This window comes from Scatophagus argus, chromosome 23 (genome assembly GCF_020382885.2).
Source record: "Scatophagus argus isolate fScaArg1 chromosome 23, fScaArg1.pri, whole genome shotgun sequence".
Classification (NCBI taxonomy): Eukaryota; Metazoa; Chordata; class Actinopteri; family Scatophagidae; genus Scatophagus; species Scatophagus argus.
The window spans coordinates 16096746-16116300 of NC_058515.1; the positions used below are offsets into that span (position 1 = coordinate 16096746).

Consider the following 19555-nt stretch of genomic DNA (forward strand, 5'->3'; position numbering starts at 1 on the left):
ATACTAACAGTGCTAACATCACAGTGACATCACGGTTCAGTTCAATTAAATTCAGTTTACTGATATAGCGCCATTTCATAACAAAAGTTATCTCATGACACTTTCCAATTAGAGCAGGTCTAGACCAAACTCTTTAATTAAACTGTAATACAGAGAGCCCAACATTCCCCCTTGAACAAGCACTTGGCAACAGTGGCGAGGAAAAACTGTCTTTTAGAAGGCAGAAACCACGGAGCAGACCCCGACTCAAGATGGGCGGCCATCTGCCTTGACCGGTTGGGTTGAGAGAGAGAGAGAGAGAGAGAGAGAGAGAGAGAGAGACAAGGAGACACGGGGGGGAGAGAGAGAGAGAGACAACGAGACACAGAGGGGGGAGGGGCGTGAGAGAAGGAGCACACAAGCAGAGATGCATAGCAGCATCAATAATACCTGAAGTATTGAACTGTAGATAATGATAATGACAGTGACTTTAAAAGATTCAGAGGAGATGTTCAGTGTGATTGGTTGATTTTTAACTCATTCTGAGGACACCAATACTAAGTTTAACTTTTGTTTTTCTTTAAATCTCCTGATTCAGATGTTTATTCATCATTGTGCTGCTCAGTGTTTATATCACCTGTGAAATTAGTTTGTTTCATTTGCACTGACCTGAGAACAGTAAGTTTCCTCTCAGTTGACAGTTCAGATTCAAAGCTTCAACACTGACTTTAGACGACACTTTGGAAAATGAAGCAGATTAAAGAAGCTGATGGTGATGGAGGCTGACTGCAGGCCTTGGCTGCAGTGACGCTAACAAACCACCAGATGTCGCTGTGCGCAAACAAAGAAACTCACCGATGACCCGCTGAATGAACGTGTTTGACTGACTCGACGTGTTGCTTCAATCACTGAAAAGTTTCCTAAAACAGTTTTGTGTTTCAATCGACAGTAACACTACAGTTTTGACAAACAACAAACCGAATAAATATAAAAAACTCAGTTCACTTAAAAGTTAATACAACTTTATTTACACGATGAGTAAATGGCAACAGGCACCGGCGCCTCCCAGTCGGACACGCGCACATCCCGACTCTATAAGTCCACACCGAGACCGAGACAGACATGAATGAGTCGAGACAGGCAGAGCAGACCCGGACATGATGATGATGATGATGAAGGTGTTTATTGGCTGCTGTGAAGAGACACGCGCGCTGTTCACTGAGAAAGAGGAGGATGAAGAAAGATGTAGAGTTTGTTTCTGTTCAGAGAAGAAGAATTGGAGGAAACTGAGTGAAAATTAGAAGAAGAAACTTCCCCCTGCACTTGGGATCTCTGACCCACTAAAAGAAGAAAACTATCAGAAGAAGTCGGAGGAGTTCCTGTCCAAACTTTTTTTCTCAGCTGCCTCTGTGCTAACGCGCATGCGCTGTTTTTTTTCCTGGTTGTGTATAATCGATCGATTTCGTCACCGCGCCCGGAGGTGCCGTCACGGCCGCGTTACCAGAACTGACGTGGGCGCGCCTCGTGAACGTGAGTGTTTGTTTACAACAATGACGTCAGAGGGTTTGTTGTTGTTTTCCAAAGTGTCTGTGGATCAGCGTGGAGGCGTCTGCTGTCACACGCTGTTAGCTCATCATTTTACAGTCTGACATTCAAACCAAATGTGATGCTCATCATTCATCTTTAAAACTTATTTAGATCTGTGGTTCTCAACCTGTGGCTCAGGACCCCTTCAAGGACATATGAGATTCATATTGTTGTGACAAAAAGGTGAAGGTCAAGAGTCTCTGATAGACAGAAAATATTTACTATTTGATCAGAAAACAAACGGAAACACAGAGTACTCAGTATTTCACAGTACAGAAACTATAAACTTAACATTTGTGACATGAAATCAACTTTTTGATCTCTGGAAAAAGAGAAGTAGATTTCTGTCAGCTGCCAATCAGCATGTAGACATTTCATCTGATGGACCTATCAGAGCACACACATGAACACACACTCAGGAGCTGGAAGTATGTGGAAGATTGACATCTGTGAAGTCAATGCAGCTGTCAGATGAGTGTAGTGAAGTACAATTACTTCACTTTGTAATAGAGACACTGAAAATACAAGTACTCAGTACAAAGTAGTACAGAGCAGTAAATGTACAGCCTGACTGACTGCATGATTGTGGTTTCAACAGTCAGGATCCTGCAGAACCTGAACTGAACACACACACACACACACACACTAATCCAAGTTGTGCAACAGGCAGTAGACTGAAGCAACCAGCGACAGAACAGAGTGACGGAGAGGAAGCAGGAAATGCAGAAGAAGAAACAAAGAAGAGACAAAAGCTGAGGGGTGAGAGACACTGACCATAACGAGAGGACAGAGAGAGAGACAGGATGTGTGGTGAGACAGTTTGATTAGTAGCCTGTGAGTCTGCAAACAGACTGTCAATGTTATGACACATCATGGGGACGTCTGAATCCACAGCGACACTCTGATGGGACAACAGCAGGTGAACCTTCAGGTAGACCTGATCCCAGTCTCTTACTCTTCCACAAATCAGCTGCTTTCTCTTCCAGGCAGCTTCATTTTTTAATGGTTTTTATTGTTTGGTGTTTGGGTTTGGGTTGGGGAGGAACAGTGAGGACATCTTGGTATGCAAACACCACACAAATGCACTCAGTGCTGCACTTTTTCTCTTCAGTTTTTAATTCTCACCAGTCAGCTTCAGGTAGATAAAATGTCCTCGTTATCAGAATCAGAATCAGAATTCCTTTATTTATTCCTGGAGGGAAATTCTTGTTCTTACAGACATTGCACATGCAGTATTCCCGACCAAGAAAGGAGAAAAGTGCAGAGTATAAAAAATAGGATAAACAAGGAAAAAAAAAACAAAACAAGAATTTCCCTCCAGGGATTAATAAAGGAATTCTGATTCTGATTCTGAAAGGTATTTACAAAAACTGTATTCAAATTTTTAAGAAAATTTAAAATACAGGTATGTACATGTGTAGAAACCATTATATACATTGTATATATAAAGTGAGTGTGTCCGTCACAGTGCTGAGTTTAACAGTTTGATGGCGACAGGCAGGAATGATTTCCTGTGTCGCTCTGTGGTGCATCATGGGAGTCAGAGTCTGTTGCTGAACGAGCTCCTGTAGCCGATCAGCACATTGTGGAGAGGGTGAGAGGGAAAGTCCAGTATAGTTCTTATTTTGGACAACATCCTCCTCTCAGACACCACTGTCAGAGAGTCCAGTTCCTCTCCCACAACATGGTGGCCTTCTTAATGATTCTATTGAGTCTGTTAGTGTCCCTCACCCTGAGGCAGCTGCCCCAGCAGGCAGCAGCATATGTGATGGCACTGGACACCACCGACTCATAGAACATCCTCAGCATCGTCCTGCAGATGTTGAAGGACCTCAGCCGCCTCAGAAAGTAGAGGCGGCTCTGGCCCTTTCTGTAGACCATGTCCACGTTCTTGCACCAGTCTGGTTTGTGGTCTAAGTACACCCCCAGGTATTTGTACTCCTCCACCACCTCCACAGTGGCCCCTTTGATGTTGATAGGGGTCACTGGAGCCTTAGTCCTCCTCAGGTCCACCACCAGTTCCTTGGAGCTGTAGGTGGTTTTTCCCGCTCCATGTGACAAAGTTGTCCACTACCGTCCTGTACTCTCTCTCATCCCCCCCAGTAATACACCCAACCACTGCAGAGTCATCAGAAAATTTCTGAAGATGGCAGGACTCTGTGCAGTGCGTAAAGTCTGTGGTGTAGATCGTGAAGAGGAAGGGAGAGAGGACGGTCCCCTGTGGAGCCCCGGTGTTGCTGATCACTTCATCTGACAGGCAGCACTTCAGGCGCACATACTGCGATCTGCCCGTCAGATAGTCTGCGATCCAGGACACCAGTGGGGCATCCACCTGCATCGCTGTCAGCTTCTCCGCCAGCAGAGTCGGCCTGATGGTGTCAAACGCACTCGAGAAATCGAAGAACGTGATTCTCACAGTGCTTGCCGGCTTGTCCAGGTGAGTGTAGACTCTGTTCAGCAGGTAGATGATGGCATCGTCCACTCCAAGGCGGGGCTGGTAGGCGAACTGAAGGGGATCCTGAAGTGGTTGGACCATGGGCCTGAGCTGTTCCAGGACGAGTCTTTCCAGGGTCTTCATGATGTGTGACGTCAGGACCACAGGCCTGTAGTCCTTGGGGTCGCTGGGACGCAGCGTCTTCGGGACAGGAACGAGGCATGACGTCTTCCACACCACGGGGACCCTCTGAAGACTCAGACTCAGGTTGAAGACATGATGGAGTACTCCGCTTAGCTGGGGGGCACAGGCTCTCAGGACCCTGGGGCTCAAACCATCTGGGCCTGCAGCTTTGCCTGCACGGAGTCTCTGCAGCTGTCTTCTCACCTGGTCAGCTGTGAAGGTCATCGTTGGGGTGATGGGTGGGGGAGGAGTGCTTGTGGTACCCAGGTGAGAGTGGTCCACCCAGGCTTCTGGGGACGAGGTGTGAGCGAGGCCATCCAGATGGAATGTGGGGGGAGGGAGAGAGGCTGGAGTGGCTGGTTGCTGCAGCCGTACTGCTGAGGAGTCGTTTGAAGCTTGAATTGGGGTCCCTGTGTCGAATCTGTTGAAAAACTGATTCAGCTCATTCGCCCGTTCCACACCGCCATCCACTCCTCCGCTGTTTGGCCCGTAACCTGTGATGGTCCTCATGCCACTCCACACCTCTCTCGTGTTGTTCTGCTGGAGTTTCCACTCCAGCTTCCTCCGGTACCTCTCCTTTGCCTCCCTGATCTTTATTCTCAGAGTGCGCTGAATAGCTTAGTCACATTAACAAGTTGTTTCTCTGTGTTTCTAAGGATGAGTGGTGGTAAGAAGAGGAGTGGCTTCCAGATCACCAGTGTGACCTCAGACTTCAATCAAACTCCAACTGGCCAATCAGCTCCCACTGTGGTCCTGTCCGTCCTCCAATCAGCAGCCTCCTCCTGGGCAAGGGGAAGCTCCTCCCAGCCAAACACGCCCTCTCTGAAGAGGAAGTACCTCTCCCATGATGCCTCGAGGCAGGTTACCGGGTGTTCCTCCAGGTTCAGGGTGGTGAGGCTGGCGGCAGGCGGAGCTGGCAGTGGTGGGCGGGGTGAGCCATATCGCCGTGGACGATGGATGTGCATGGACTTTATGGAACGACAGGAAGGGGTGGCATTCAGGCGGGTAATGGACACAATGAGACACGCTCACTCCCTGGAGTCACTGGAGATGATTGGCCGGGACACAGACAGAGGCGGAGTCCACTCCCAGGACACCCACCTGCTGGCTCAGCCAATCAGAGGCAGGGAAGGGGTGGACCTTGTACTGCGCAGCGGGCCACCATCTCCGACACACCAAGAGTCAATCAACATCTGCCTCCTGGGTAGGAAGGAGCCAATGGGAATGCAGGATTTTGACTCCATCCTTCCTCCTCCTTCACCCCGTCCACGAATCGTTCCTTCTCCTCTACGATTGGATGTGGACGCAAGAGGACGGGTACAAATATGTGTTGCTACTGGAGGAACATCTCTAACATGTTTTCATACCCACTCACCTGTCTCTCTCTGTCAGTCTGTCCTCAGGCTGTCTCACTCCCAGCCAAGCTCTCCCCCTGCTGGATCGCACCATCCCACTCTGTCCCCCGTTCAGACTCCAGCAGGCTTCAGTCTGGACCAAACCATCTTCAGCCTGCCAGGATATGCCAGGTAACTTTCTGTTTAGTGTGGGGTTTATTTACCTGTTTACTTGTGGTGTTTTTAATCACCTCAGTGTGAAGCCGTATATGCTGATGTATAGGACAGAATCATCTGCATATAGACTACAGGCTTAGCGTTAGCTCGTTATCTTAGCTCAGTTGTTAACAGGGCGTGTGTGTGTGTGTGTGTGTTTAAGGAAGATGGGGCAGGCCGAGGTTTGAACACCTGACTGTATACAGGATAGGTTGAGGGTTAGAGACACTTCAGAAAACTGCTGTCAGTACACACAGTTTGGTTTGATGCGAAGAAACGTGATGTCTTCATGTTTTTCACAGCGTCCAAACTTTTTAGGTCTGTGGATCAAAGTAGAAGAGCTTCAGGTCTCTGAGGTTCAGTGTTAATGCTGCTGAAGTGAAGCTAACACCCGTGTGACGCACAGCTGACCTACATACCACCCACACACACACACACACACACACACACATCATAAGTCTATTTTCACTACTCTGACAATCAGCTGACTCTGCAGTGTGGAGTGAAAGGGAGTGTGTGTGTTGGGTAAAGACAAATAGAGGACCTGTTTGTTTGTTTGTTTGTTTGTGTGAGCATCTGTTTTTATAAAGTAATAATCTGCTGTCTGATGTCACATGATTGGCTGCAGATGAGCTGTGATGTCAAACAGGTGCAGACAGGTACAAACACCTTTCTGACCAGTGAGAGACCTCAGACCTCAGTCACCACGTTTGATCAAAGATATTTTAGTCTGTGGACGCTGCTGTCCCACAGAAACAGGAAAAAGACAACATCCAATCAGAGAGAGATTAGCACAGAAACACATTTAATCTCAGGCTGAATTTCTCTGAAAGTTGTTTTGACAGGAGTGAAGATCTGAGCTGATAAACATGTTGATGGCCTCTTGCTGGACTGCAGCCTGAGAGGAAACCTGCAGAGTGGGTTTATGTATTCACAGTTACTATTGTCCTAAAAAGAGTGAAGAGAGACTGATTGATCAGAGTTTTAACCAATACAAAGGTTTACATTTTTATGAAAAACAGATGGATTTGATGGAAATTACAGAAGGCTGTTTAGATAGAAACTAAGGCCACCCAGTTTTAAAGACAGTGTGAGAAATAAAAAATAACTATAACTGATTTGTAGCATCTCAGATCTCAGCTCTGTTTCCAGTCTGTTACTTCTTTGATATTAACGAATGCTGAAGTCGTGCGAACAGCCCTCAACTATTTGTTAATACGCCACCCCACACTTAAGGGTGACATTCTGCCTTATTATTTTTGCCTTATAATAACTTTTTCATCTTCCTTCACTGGATGTTTAATTTGACATTTTTCCTCATTAGAAAAGATCTTTTAAAACTGTGGGCACCAGTGAATGAGGCTCTGTGTTCTGACTGGCTGAGTGGGCAGGAGCAGAATCCCACAGCTGTGTTTCTATTGGCTATGACAGTGAGTGGGCTGGGGGTGGAATGAGACAACAGCCAATCAGAGAACAGAGTGCGTGTGTGTGGGAGAGAGAAGACCGGTCCATGTGAAAACCTGATGTCCCTCACTCGTTCAGAGGAAACAGAGAGACAACATCAGGACGCCCTGAGCTGATTGGATGAGGCTCTCACCTTAAACAAGGACCAGCCAATCACAGACAGTCTGGATGGGGGAGAATTTAGAAAGTATGGGACAACAAAGAGCCTGGACCTCAACAAGGGTTCTAATACCTCAATGAGCATCAATGAAGAGCCTGGACATTAAGAGGGGACTGGAGACTTTAACAAGGGACTACAGGACAGTGGACATTAAATGACTTTACATTAGACCTTAATGCAGGGCAGCAAATACTCTGGTCTTAATAAAAGGATGACAAACCATAATGAATGACACTGAAGAGTCTGGACTACAGTGAGAGACATCAGACACTATCAACAGAGGACCCTAATTAGGGACAACAAAGAGTATGGACTGTCAGAAGATAAAAAGTCATAATGAAGATTCTGTAGCTTAACAGGAACAGAAGATCTTAACAAAGGACAAGGGAGATTAATGAGGGACGGTGGACATTACTGAGGGACAGAGGACCCTAACAAAGAACTAACAAAGCTGACCAGCTTTTTGTTTGGAGTCTGTGAATCATCTCCCTGTAGTCTCTCTGTCCTCTGATGGTGGTCTGATTGGTTGGAGATGTCAGGTAGCATAAAGAAAGTGAGCCTGGAGCAACATCAGATTTCCGCTCCCCTGTTGGACCCCTCCCCCTGTACTTGTACTTGGCGGCGTCCTCCATCGACCCCGCCCATCCCCATCAGGAGTCTTAAGCTTGTTACTAAGCAACCAGAGATACCTGTTGTGTTACGAGAACGTAGAAAGGTCAAGGGTCCTGTGTCGGGTGTCAGGGAGTCCTGGCCAAGGGTTGGGCCAATGATCTCTGAACCCAAACTTGGGACGACTCAGAGGTCACTGACCCCACTGCCCTGGAGTCAGCCAATTATTAAGTCAAGGCCCAGAACAACCAACCAACCGCAGCCTTACATGACCCAATCAGCTCCATCACCTGCTCTGTCCCAGAACCCCCAGCTACCTGCTGCCCCTCATCCTCATTGGTTCGTTCCTTTTAAAAGCTCACACAGTGGGCGGGGCTCTGAAACCACTTTGATGTCACTGCTGCTCTTCTGCCACAGGTAACCATGGTGACCAGATGTAATGGGTTGAGCTTCTGCTGTAGGTGTGCTCATATTGTGATGGTGAAGACAACTACAGAACATCTTGGACCCTGTTTCTAAATGAAATCACTTTCAATCCGTATCAATAGTCTTATCAATACCTGACCAATAAACCGTACAAGACAGACATGTCCACCGTATATTGTCTTTTTGTTCCAGCCAATCAAAAGCAGGTTTATTGATTAGGCATTGATAAGAGCTCTATGCTGAAAATTGAACCTGAGCTGTCAGTTGAAGTTGAAACAGCGAAAGCAGCTGAACTGTGAATTTGTGTGTAAACACTGAAGGTAACTGAAGCATCAGTCCGTTTGAAATATCAGCTTAAGACTACAATTTCAAGCAGTTATACGTGTCTGTCTCTCAGCTGTCTGTGTCTCATCAGTCTGTCCCTCAGCTGTGTTTTTCACCTGTCTGTCTCTCAGCTGTCTGTCTCTCTGTGTCTTACAGTAATTCCAGTCTGATTGCCATTGACAACAAAATAGAGCAGGCCATGGTGAGTATTGTTTCCGCTGTGATTCTACTGTACTTTACTGAGTGTGTTTATTTACGGGCCCATAGTACAAATATATGAAAATATATTTTATTATTATATATTATAATGCTGAGAGCATTATATTTAATTTTAATCATAAATTGTTTAAAGGGTTTCTATGAGTTTTAGTGATGTTGATATTTGAGTGGATATTTCTGCTGGTTTGACTCACGCTAACTTTTTTTTTTGAAAAATTGTGCAATTATTGATACACAAATAAACCTTATTGTTTATTAAAATTAGGCACCCCCTGCTGGCTGATTGAGAGTGCAGCAACTGCTATAGGATTTCTATAGGCTCTCTATAAACACACTGACCTGTGTGTGTGTGTGTGTGTGTGTGTGTGTGTGTGTAGGACCTGGTAAAGAGTCACTTGATGTTGGCGGTCAGAGAGGAGGTGGAGCTTCTGAGAGAGCAAATCAGAGAGCTGCAAGAGAAGAACCAACAACTGGAAAGAGAGAACCACATCCTGAGAACACTCACACACAACACACACGCCACCTAACACACACCACAGAACTCATGCCAACACACCTGGACCTAATACACCCTCCTCACCTGAGAGCATTGTCATGGTAACAAGTTTGATAGGATGATAATCAGGTTAATGAGGACCCTGGTAGCCATGACAACTGAACTTTGTGAATCAGCTGAGATACAGTGCATCCGGAAAGTATTCACGCCGCTTCGTTTTTTGCACATTTTGTTATGGTCATTACAGTCTCGTTCCAAAATGGATTAAATTCATTTTTTCCCTCAAAATTCTACACAAAATAATATAATAATATAAAATAAATAAGTTCGCTAGAATTGTTTATTCTAAAAATATATTTATTTCAAATTTATTAAAAATAAACAATATAACATGTATTTAAGTATTCATGTGATCAATACTTTGTTGAAGCCCCTTTGGCAGCAAATACAGCCTCAAGTCGTTTTGAGTATGATCCTCTAACACACTTATCCTCTGGCACACTTACTTTTGGGCCGTTTCTCCCACTCTTCAATGCAGAACCTTTCAAGTTCCATCAGGTTGGATGGGGAGCGTTGGTGCATGGCCATTTTCAGATCTCTCCAGAGATGCTCACAAGGGTTCAAGTCTGGGTTCTGCCTGGGCCACTCAAGGAATTCACAGAGATGTCCTGAAGCCACTCCTTTGTGATGTTGGCTGTATGCAATACTGTTTTATTTATATAGCATCTTTTATCAAATCAAAATTGTCTCTAGATGCGTTACAGAGACCCAGAGCCTGAACCCCCGAGCAAGCAGACAGTGGCAAGGAAAAACTCCCTTTTAACAGGAAGAAACCCTGAGCAGGACCCGACTCACAAGGGAGAACCATCCTGCTGATAGTCGGCTGGGTGAAGGAGGAGAAGAAGAGGTAGACAGGACAGAGAGGATGAAAGAGAGAGAGAGAGAAACATGCAGTAAACATCATACATTACAAAGGACAAACATGACAGGTTGTTATAACTGGAATTCTGAAGACTCTGTATTGTATGTATTTGTTATTTAGCTGATATGTTGTTTAAGTTAGTTCTAATATCACTACATAGAAGAACAACAGGCAGATGTTGACAGTAGACACTGGGTTTGTCTCTGGGTTTGTCAGAGGATGCAGTTCAACATGTAGATCTGGATGGAGAGAAACCTGCAGAAAGATACAGGGAGAGAAAGAAAGGGAGGGAGAGACACAAAACTACGAGGACAACTGGACACACAGTTAGTCATGCTAAAGAGTTCAATCTTTGTTTCATCAGACCAGAGAATTTTCCAAACTTCTTCCATTTATGGATTATGGAGGGCACTGTGCTCTTTGGGACCTTTAATGTGGCAGAAATCTTTCTGTACCCTTTGCCAGATCTGTGCCTCGACACAATCCTGTCTCGGAGGTCTACAGACAATTCCTTTGACTTCATTGCACTGTCAACTGTGAGGGCTTATATAGACAGGTGTGTGCCTTTCCAGATCACAGCCAATCAACTGAATTTAAAACAGGTGGACTCAACTCAAGCTGTAGAAACCTCTGAAGGATGATTAATGGAAACAGGAAGCACCTGAGCTCAAATTTGAGTGTCACAGCAAAGTGGCAAAACTTATGTATATGTTACATTTTTTGTTTTTCATTTGGAATAAATGCCTCTCGCCCATAGTCAGCTGGGATGGGCTCCTAACTTGCTGTGATCCAGAACGGTAGTCGGAACAGTTACAGGCTGCGATAGTCCTTAAGGGACAACAGGTTTTCTTGACTGTCTGTTGCCCTCTGTCCTGTTTTGTTAATGGATGGTTAATGCAGAGTAGAACTGGATCAGGAGGTTCAAATTCCTGAGCTGGAACAGGAAGGACGTCCTCTGCTGGACCATTTTGAAGATGGAGTCCAGAAACTGGATCAGCAGGGTGGGGGGATGAAGTTCACAATCTGGAGCAGAACACCAGCTGTTTAACAAACAGAGAGGCGGCCCTTAATCCAACAGACTCCACCCCCTACACGCACACACACACACACACACACACACACACACACACTGGTAAACAAAGAGAATCTGGAAAACAAAATCAGTGTTAGGATTATCTCACTGTGTGTGTGTGTGTGTGTGTGTGTGTATTTGAAAATCTCACTCTCTGATTGGCTGTCATATGTGACCTGAGTGTATGTGGTCCCTGAGGACCCTGGACTGTCAGAATCCTTCTCCAGGACACCTTCAGTGTTAGTGTTTCAGAATTTTTGGACAGCTCATGTGGACTCTCGTTTTTAGATTTAGAAACGTTTAAATTGAAACAAGTCAACGCTCCTGGTTACTTGTTTTTACTCCAGTCTACATGCTTAGTGTCAGACTACATAAACTCCATAGAAACACAAAGAGAAACACACTGCTGCAGCAACAACAATAAAAAACATGTAATTGCAGTTAATAAAGATATATATTTTTTTAATTTCTTATATTGTTGAGGAATCCCATCGAGACACGTGGCTGATGTAATCACAACATGCACAACTTGATTGTAAATTATACTGTATGTATATATATTATATTACGTAGTGTATTTTCCTGTCTTGTCTGAGAGGCTCCTGGCTCTTTAAGAGAGGAGGAGGATGAGCCGACACCTAAACACCCTCCTCCTCCTCCTCCTCCTCCAGCACATTGTTCTGCAGCTGCCGGCAAGCAGCAGCTTCCCTCTGCTGCTGCTACCGGCTACACAGGCAGACAGACAAGCGCTCAGTCAGACAGTCAGGCAGGCAGACAGGCAGGCAGTCAGAGAGACAGTCAGGTTTCCAGTATGGTTTGTTGCGGTTCTTTGTGTTTGAGTTGAACAAAGAACCATTGAGGCAGCGACTGATGGATCCACCGGCTGATTCATAACTGGAGACAAAGACAGTCAGACAGACAGGCAGTCAGACAGATAGACAGATGCTATGACTGGAGGCTTGTGCAACTGGACCGACAGTCAGGGGCTCAGGTGAGTGACAGACAGAACAAAGAGTCCATCTTTATTTCTTTCTTTTTCTTTTTTCATTCCTCGTCGATGCTCCCACTCTTGTTGTCATGGCAACCATAGTCTGAGGTCATGAGGAGAGGAGAGGAGAGGAGGAGACAAGGAGAGGAGGAAAGCAGGGGAAGAGAATCAATATTGATAATTCGTTCCATTCACAAATATTTATTTGTTTGGTGATTGAGGTTCAGTTTGTGATGATTTGAATCAATTGATAAATTAAATGGAAGTGAAGATAAAATCAGCCTGTTTAGAATATCTTCCTGTTTACCTACAGTGTTTACAAACATGTAAACAAACATGTGACATCATCAGTAAACATCACCACACAATGGTTCAGACTGATGTGGTTCTGGTTCATTTTGAACCTGAATATATAATATCCAGAAACATTTAGCAGTGAACCTTAGTGTTCCCTCTGTAGACGTTTGTGGTCTTTCTTCTACTGCTGTTACTACTACTGATTTGAGGAAGCTCCAGGTTTCATCCTGTACACTTTAAATATTTTCAGTTTTCATTACAGGAAAAAAATCACAAGATGTATATTTTTATTCAAACTTCTAAAAGTTACATTTTTGCTGGAATTTTTTTTTGCCACAGATGAATAAACAATTTTATTTTAAAATGTTCTTTATTGTATTTGTTGATGATGTCAAAAGATGACGGACTGCTCCTTTAAATGTGCAAGTCAACAGGAAGAAGGAAATGAACTTCCTGACACACAGACAGGAAACACACATACGCACACAATACGCAAGACACACACACTGTGTTACTCCGTGTGTGTGTGTGTCCTACTTTCTGCTCTTTGTTCGATGGCCTGATTGAAAAATCCCAAAGACTCAAAGACAACATGACAACATATGGACAACTGGACATGACAGGAGAGGCATTAGTAAAAACTGGACTGAATCAAGACACAAAGGAAACAACGAAAAGGAGAAAAACTAAATGACACAACAAAGATAAATTTAAATTACACTTGAATGTGGACTCCAGCAGTTTGTTTGTTTTCCTGATTCATGTGATGTTGTAAAGTGAAGAGAGTTTTTCCAACTCCAACAAACAGTTTCCCAAAGAGGCATGAGAGGAACCAGACACGACCAAAGGGATTAATAAAGGAATTCTGATTCTGATTCTGATTTCAGTTCACACAGGGTTCCCAACAGGACCAAAGAGGTCCAATGTGGTTCCTCTTCAGAGCAAGACAAGACATGATAGGTCCAGGTTCTGTGGTTCTAGGGTCAGGGTTGAACTACCAGGGTTCCAGTGTCATTAGGGACAGAAAGGGTTTTACTGAAGTTGCCAAACGGGGCCAACTTTGAAACAGAGGAGTCTCACATGCCTGTCTGTCTGTTTTTCCAGTTAGCCAAGTGCTGTGGTGAGGCAGCTTGTGATTTGTGGCTGCCATGGCACCAAGGCCATCGTCAGGGGAGCTGTGGGGGCTCCACCTGATGCCCCCCCGGATCCTGGTGGACTGCTGCTTACCCAACGGTATGTGTTTCTCCTGTGGTGTCCCATCCTGTCCACTCCTGTCCTGTTCTGACCCCTCTTGTCCTGTCCCATCCTGTATTATCATTATTATTATTATTGTTCTGTCTCCTTATTGTGTTTACATGTGTTCCAGGGATGATGGTCAGTCTGGAGTGTCTCAGAGAAACTCCTCTCATCAGCATCAAGCAGCAGCTCTTCACTGAGGCCAGGAAGTACCCCCTGTACCACCTGCTGCAGGTGCATCACTCTTTGACCTTTGACCCTGCTTCTTCTAGGCATCATAACTATACTAACAACCTCTGCTCTCTGATTTGCCAGGAGGAGTCATGTTACATCTTTGTGGGTGTGACCCAAGAGGCAGAGAGGGAGGAGTTTTATGACGAGACAAGGCGACTGTGTGACCTCCGACTGTTTCACCCTATCCTGAAGGTCATTGAGCCGCTGGGCAACCGGGAGGAAAAGATCCTGAACCGAGAGATAGGTAACACACACCTCACAGGTGTGTGAATGATCACCTGTCATCAAAGTTGTTGGTTATTCAGTAAACATCCCATCAGAAAGTAGTGATCAGAAAAATGTCACTCAGTGAACAGGTGACAAAGAGTGTTAAACTGGTCCTAAAGCAAGGTCACACTATCTCTGTCTCTCCCATTGTCTCCCCTCCCTCACACTAAAATCATCTCCTTGTGCAGGGTTTGCCATTGGGATGCCGGTCTGTGAGTTCGAGATGATGAAGGATCCAGAGGTTCAGGACTTCCGCCGATCCATACTGAGTGTGTGCAGAGAGGCCATGGAGGAAAGAGAGGGGGGAGGGGCCCACAGTCAAGCACTCTATGTTTACCCTCCCAACGTAGAATCCAGCCCCCAACTCCCACAGCACATCTACAACAAGCTAGACAAAGGTAATCACTCCCTCTGACCAGCCAGGAGACTTCATGGGCTCAAATTGTCCTTCAGTGTACTGAACTGAACACCAGTCTGTCTGTGCGCAATTAGCAACCTCAAGTAAGACACTGTTTCACCTGTCTCATTGTGTACCTGTCTCTCTCTCTATACCTGTGTCTCTTTCTGTACCTGTCTCCATCTGTTTCCGTCTCTCTCTTTTCATGACTGTCTCTCTGCAGGGAGGTTGATCGTGACCATCTGGGTTATTGTATCTCCGTCGAACTCCAAACAGAAATACACTCTAAAGGTAAAGTTGTGTTGGCTGGTGTTGGTGGTTTCAAAATGAAAGGATGCTTGGAAAGTGTCTGAAACTCTTTGATAAAGTTTTAAAATGTACTAATTCAGTAGCATGGATTAAAAATTTGTAGTCTTATGTGGAATGAATTAAAATGTGAATTGGCATCTAGTTTTGGACCTCACTGGCGATAATAACTTGCCCTCTGATGAAAGTAGACTCAGAACCTGCAGGTGGATGCTGGATGGAGTTTTCCTCCCACTGAACTGAAGGAGGACACACAACAGTTTTGTAACTTTCTGACACTGACTGACTTGTTGTGTGTGTTTGTGTACAGGTGAGTCATGACAGTTTACCTGAGCAGCTGATAGCAGAGTCCATCAGGAAGAAAAGCCGATCGATGCACCTCTCACCTCAGCAACTCCGCCTCTGTGTCCAGGAGTACCAGGGACAGTACATCCTGAAGGTACATCTGTCTGTCTTACCTGTCTGTGTCCAGGTGTACCAGGGAAATTACATCCTGATGATATACCTGTCTGCTTGACTCTTCGATTTCCCCTGTCTACCTGTCTGTTTCCTCAGGTGTGTGGCTGTGATGAGTACCTGTTGGAGAAGTATCCTCTCAGTCAGTACAAGGTATCAATGCTCTGAAAGCTCAAACTTTAATGAGCTTTTCAGCACAACCTGACTCACCATCTCTAGATGTCTCACTTCCAACTGTCTCTCTCTGCAGTATATCCGTTCCTGTATCATAGTTGGTCGTCTTCCTCACCTGATGCTGGTCTCCAAAGACAGTCTCTACTCTCAGCTCCCTGCCTCTGGCTTTGTCACGCCTTCATACAGGTACAGCAGCCAATCAGCCTTTCTGACACACAAACAGCAGCCAATCAGGTGCTTGTACGGGTGCAGTGTAGCCAGGTAGATGATATCTGTTTATGTTTCAGTCGTCGGACTCCTCAGCCGTCTCCCTGTCCAGGAGGAGGTGATGGTTCTCCTCCTCGCACACTGTGGGCTTTCAACACTTTGCTGAGGGTCCGGCTGCTCTGCGCCACCTACGTGAACGTCAACATCAGAGACATTGACAAGGTCTGTCAGTCTGTGTTCTGGTCCAGTCAGTGTACCTGTACGGACCAAATGGTCCACATGACCACAAGTAATTCTGGTCTTCTGTCTGTTTTACCGTTGACACTTTGGAAACTACATGGTTTTGGGACAGGAGTGGGCAAACTTTTTGTTTCATGGGCCACAATGGGTTCTAAAATTTCATGGATGGAGGGTTTTGGTAACCCACCTCATAGGAGAAAATAAAATATCATGGGATATGTTGAAAAAAATGTGCTTTAATTTCAATTGAAAATGAACAAAAGCATTACAACAAAATACTGTCTTTGAAGCGTCACGGTATTTAGCTATTTATTAAAACACTGAAAATTAAATGAATAAAATACAGCTTTTTTATTACTAGCAGTTACTATTTTAAAGTACTGAAAGTTCTTTTATCCTTCAGGATATCATCACCATCACTCTCCTTCTTTATTTTTTAGTCTTTATTTCAAAAACGGTAGGAGATGCAGATGCGCATGTCCTGCTCCTTCGATTCAATGTGCGTCCCCAGTGCCAAAACTCAACAACGACCAGCGCAAGGACGGAATAGTGACAGCGCACCAGTATGCAGAGCGCGTTATACACACACGGACGAAATTGTTGGTAGCCCTCTTTTAATGAAAGAAAAACCCACAGTGGTCACTGATATAACTTGAAACTGACAAAAGTAATACGCAAAGAGTTAAAGCAAGGCGTCTGGACTGTGTAGATAGGCTTGAAGACGTTTCGCTGCTAATCCAAGCAGCTTCATCAGTTCTGAAAACTGACTGGTGAGGAACCAATATATACCCCTCAGTGGGAGTGACTAAGGGAAACTAACTGAAACAAAGGATCAGATAGTCCTGCAGATTAGTCTATGTAGTTGGACGGACAGTGATTGGCCCCCTGTGTCTAACGACTGGCTATCTGGTTCTAACGACTGGCTAATGGCTGTGAGAATGTTAATGAATTCGGGTATGACCGATTAACGACCTATTGTTGTTATGGCTTTCGTGTGAATTGGGGTGAAACTTTCTAGGTATGGATGGGAGGACAGCATTGTAAGTGTAAGAGAGGTGATGTCTAAGTCCACCACCTCTGTTGAGTGAAGGTTTTTCCAACTTAACATAGATGGCTTCCTAGACCCCTCTTTTGTACCACCTGTCCTCCCTGTCAAGAATGTGGACATTGCTGTCATCAAAGGAATGTTTTCCTTGAGGTTCCAGAGCTGAGACAGTCCCCACCAGCTCAGCAGGACAGGTGAAGGAACAACAACACCTCAAGTCGGCCCTAAAAACATGTGGCTACCCCAACTGGGCACTCACCAAAGCCACAAAAAGAAGACCCACTAACAATAAAAAAGGACAACAACAGGAAAAGGAGCAACATTGTCATTCCTTACATATCAGGGTTATCAGAAAAATTAAACCCATGATTACACTGAGACAGAAACTGGTCCACCCCAAGGACAAAATAAAAACAGAGCAACATCATATACGCAGTCCAGTGCAGTGAAGAATGCTCTGATCTTTACATTGGTGAAACTAAACAACCACTCCACAGAAGAATGGCACAACACAGGAGAGCCACCTCTACAGGACAAGACTCAGCAGTCCACTTACACCTCAAGGAAAAGGGACATTCCTTTCATGACAACAATGTCCACATTCTCGACAGAGAGTACAGTAAATTTATTATTATGTTTGTCAGTTTCAAGTTATTTCAGTGACCATTGCGGGTTTTTCTTTCATTAAAAGAGGGGTACCAACAATTTTGTCCACTGTTCCAGTTGGAAAAGACTTGTCGAGAGTTTAAAGGGCCCCGCTTTGGAAATAGCCCAAGCAGCAAGAGCCAGCAACCCTGAAGCCTCACCCGAGAAGTACATACTGGCCCTTGAGAGAGCTTTTGGGAGCTCTGTGTCTGCTGAAGATGTGCTAGGAAAACCCACAGTAGGGTTAAAAAGTGATGCTTGTCATATAAATAGTACATCAATACATTATTAAAATATTGTTTTACAGATGATATTGTTTTATGATGATGAGTCTAAAATTTGTATTTCTTTAAGAATTGTAACCTTTGTTTGTTTGACATGTTTGAGGCATGACAGCCTAACTACAGTGGTGGTCAAAAGTTTACATACACTTGTAAAGAACATAATGTCATGGCTGTCTTGAGTTTCCAGTTATTTCAACAACTCTGATTTTTCTCTGATATAGTGATTGGAACAGATCCTTCTTTGTCACAAAAAACATTCATGAAGCTTGATTCTTTTATGACTTTATTATGGGTAAACTGAAAATGTGACGAAATCAGCTGGGTCAAAAATATACATACAGCAATGCTAATATTTGGTTACATGTCCTTTGGCCATTTTTACTTCAATTAGGCGCTTTTGGTAGCCATCCACAAGCTTCTGGCAAGTTTCTGGTTGAATCTTTGACCACTCCTCTTGACAGAATTGGTGCAGTTCAGTTAAATTTGTTGGCTTTCTGACATGGACTTGTTTCTTCAGCATTATCCACATGTTCTCAATGGGATTTAAGTCAGGACTTTGGGAAGGCCATTCTAAAACCTTAATTCTAGCCTGATTTAGCCATTCCATTACCACTTTTGATGTGTGTTTGGGGTCATTGTCCTGTTGGAACACCCAACTGCGCCCAAGACCCAACCTTCGGGCTGATGACTTCAGGTTTTCTTGAAGAATTTGAAGGTAATCCTCCTTCTTCATTGTCCCATTGACTCTCTGTAAAGCACCAGTTCCATTGGCAGCAAAACAGGCCCACAGCATAATACTACCACCACCGTGCTTGATGGTAGGCATGGTGTTCTTGGGGTTAAAGGCCTCACCTTTTCTCCTCCAAACATATTGCTGGGCATTGTGGCCAAACAGCTCAATTTTTGTTTCATCTGACCACAGAACTTTCCTCCAGAAGGTCTTATCTTTGTCCATGTGATCAGCAGCAAACTTTAGTCGAGCCTTAAGGTGCCGCTTTTGGAGCAAGGGCTTCCTTCTTGCACGGCAACCTCTCAGTCCATGGCGATGCAAAACACGCTTGACTGTGGACACTGACACCTGTGTTCCAGCAGCTTCTAATTCTTGGCAGATCTGCTTTTTGGTGCTCCTGGGTTGACTCTTCACCCTCCTGACCAGTTTTCTCTCAGCAGCAGGTGACAGCTTGCGTTTTCTTCCTGATCGTGGCAGTGACAAAACAGTGCCATGCACTTTATACTTACAAACAATTGTTTGCACTGTTGCTCTTGGAACCTGCAGCTGCTTTGAAATGGCTCCAAGTGACTTTCCTGACTTGTTCAAGTCAATGGTTCTCTTTTTCAAATCTGTGCAAGAAGT

The 19555-nt window shown here is 44.8% G+C and overlaps 2 protein-coding genes across 8 annotated transcripts in view; both read left to right on the forward strand.

Annotated features, from left to right (window-relative positions):
- The first annotated feature begins 346 nt into the window (after window positions 1–346).
- Window positions 347–10207, forward strand: zgc:153012 (uncharacterized protein LOC777626 homolog). Of its 3 annotated transcripts, XM_046381355.1 has the most exons (5): window positions 1610–2497; window positions 4840–5500; window positions 5576–5709; window positions 8873–8918; window positions 9313–10206. In XM_046381355.1, exons 2-5 carry the CDS (start codon window positions 4841–4843, stop codon window positions 9460–9462), a joined length of 990 nt encoding a protein of 329 aa, XP_046237311.1. In that variant the 5' UTR covers window positions 1610–2497; window position 4840; the 3' UTR covers window positions 9463–10206. The 3 variants fall into 3 exon arrangements, with proteins under 3 accessions (XP_046237310.1, XP_046237309.1, XP_046237311.1); XM_046381354.1 differs by lacking the exon at window positions 1610–2497 and adding an exon at window positions 347–1509 and having other exon boundaries at window positions 4840–5709; window positions 9313–10207; XM_046381353.1 differs by having other exon boundaries at window positions 1596–2497; window positions 4840–5709; window positions 9313–10207.
- Window positions 10208–10895: 688 nt separating this feature from the next.
- Window positions 10896–19555, forward strand: part of LOC124054373 (phosphatidylinositol 4,5-bisphosphate 3-kinase catalytic subunit alpha isoform-like) — a 32790-nt gene continuing 24130 nt past the window's right edge. For 3 of the 5 annotated variants that reach the window (XM_046380298.1, XM_046380301.1, XM_046380300.1), the window contains exons 1-9: window positions 10896–12416; window positions 13815–13943; window positions 14077–14424; window positions 14636–14845; window positions 15068–15135; window positions 15461–15589; window positions 15706–15759; window positions 15857–15966; window positions 16068–16209. In XM_046380298.1, the coding sequence (XP_046236254.1) occupies window positions 13859–13943; window positions 14077–14424; window positions 14636–14845; window positions 15068–15135; window positions 15461–15589; window positions 15706–15759; window positions 15857–15966; window positions 16068–16209 (1146 nt within the window). In that variant the 5' untranslated portion in view covers window positions 10896–12416; window positions 13815–13858. The remainder of the gene's footprint in view (window positions 12417–13814; window positions 13944–14076; window positions 14425–14635; window positions 14846–15067; window positions 15136–15460; window positions 15590–15705; window positions 15760–15856; window positions 15967–16067; window positions 16210–19555) is intronic. The other 2 variants (XM_046380299.1, XM_046380303.1) reach the window with 2 other exon arrangements.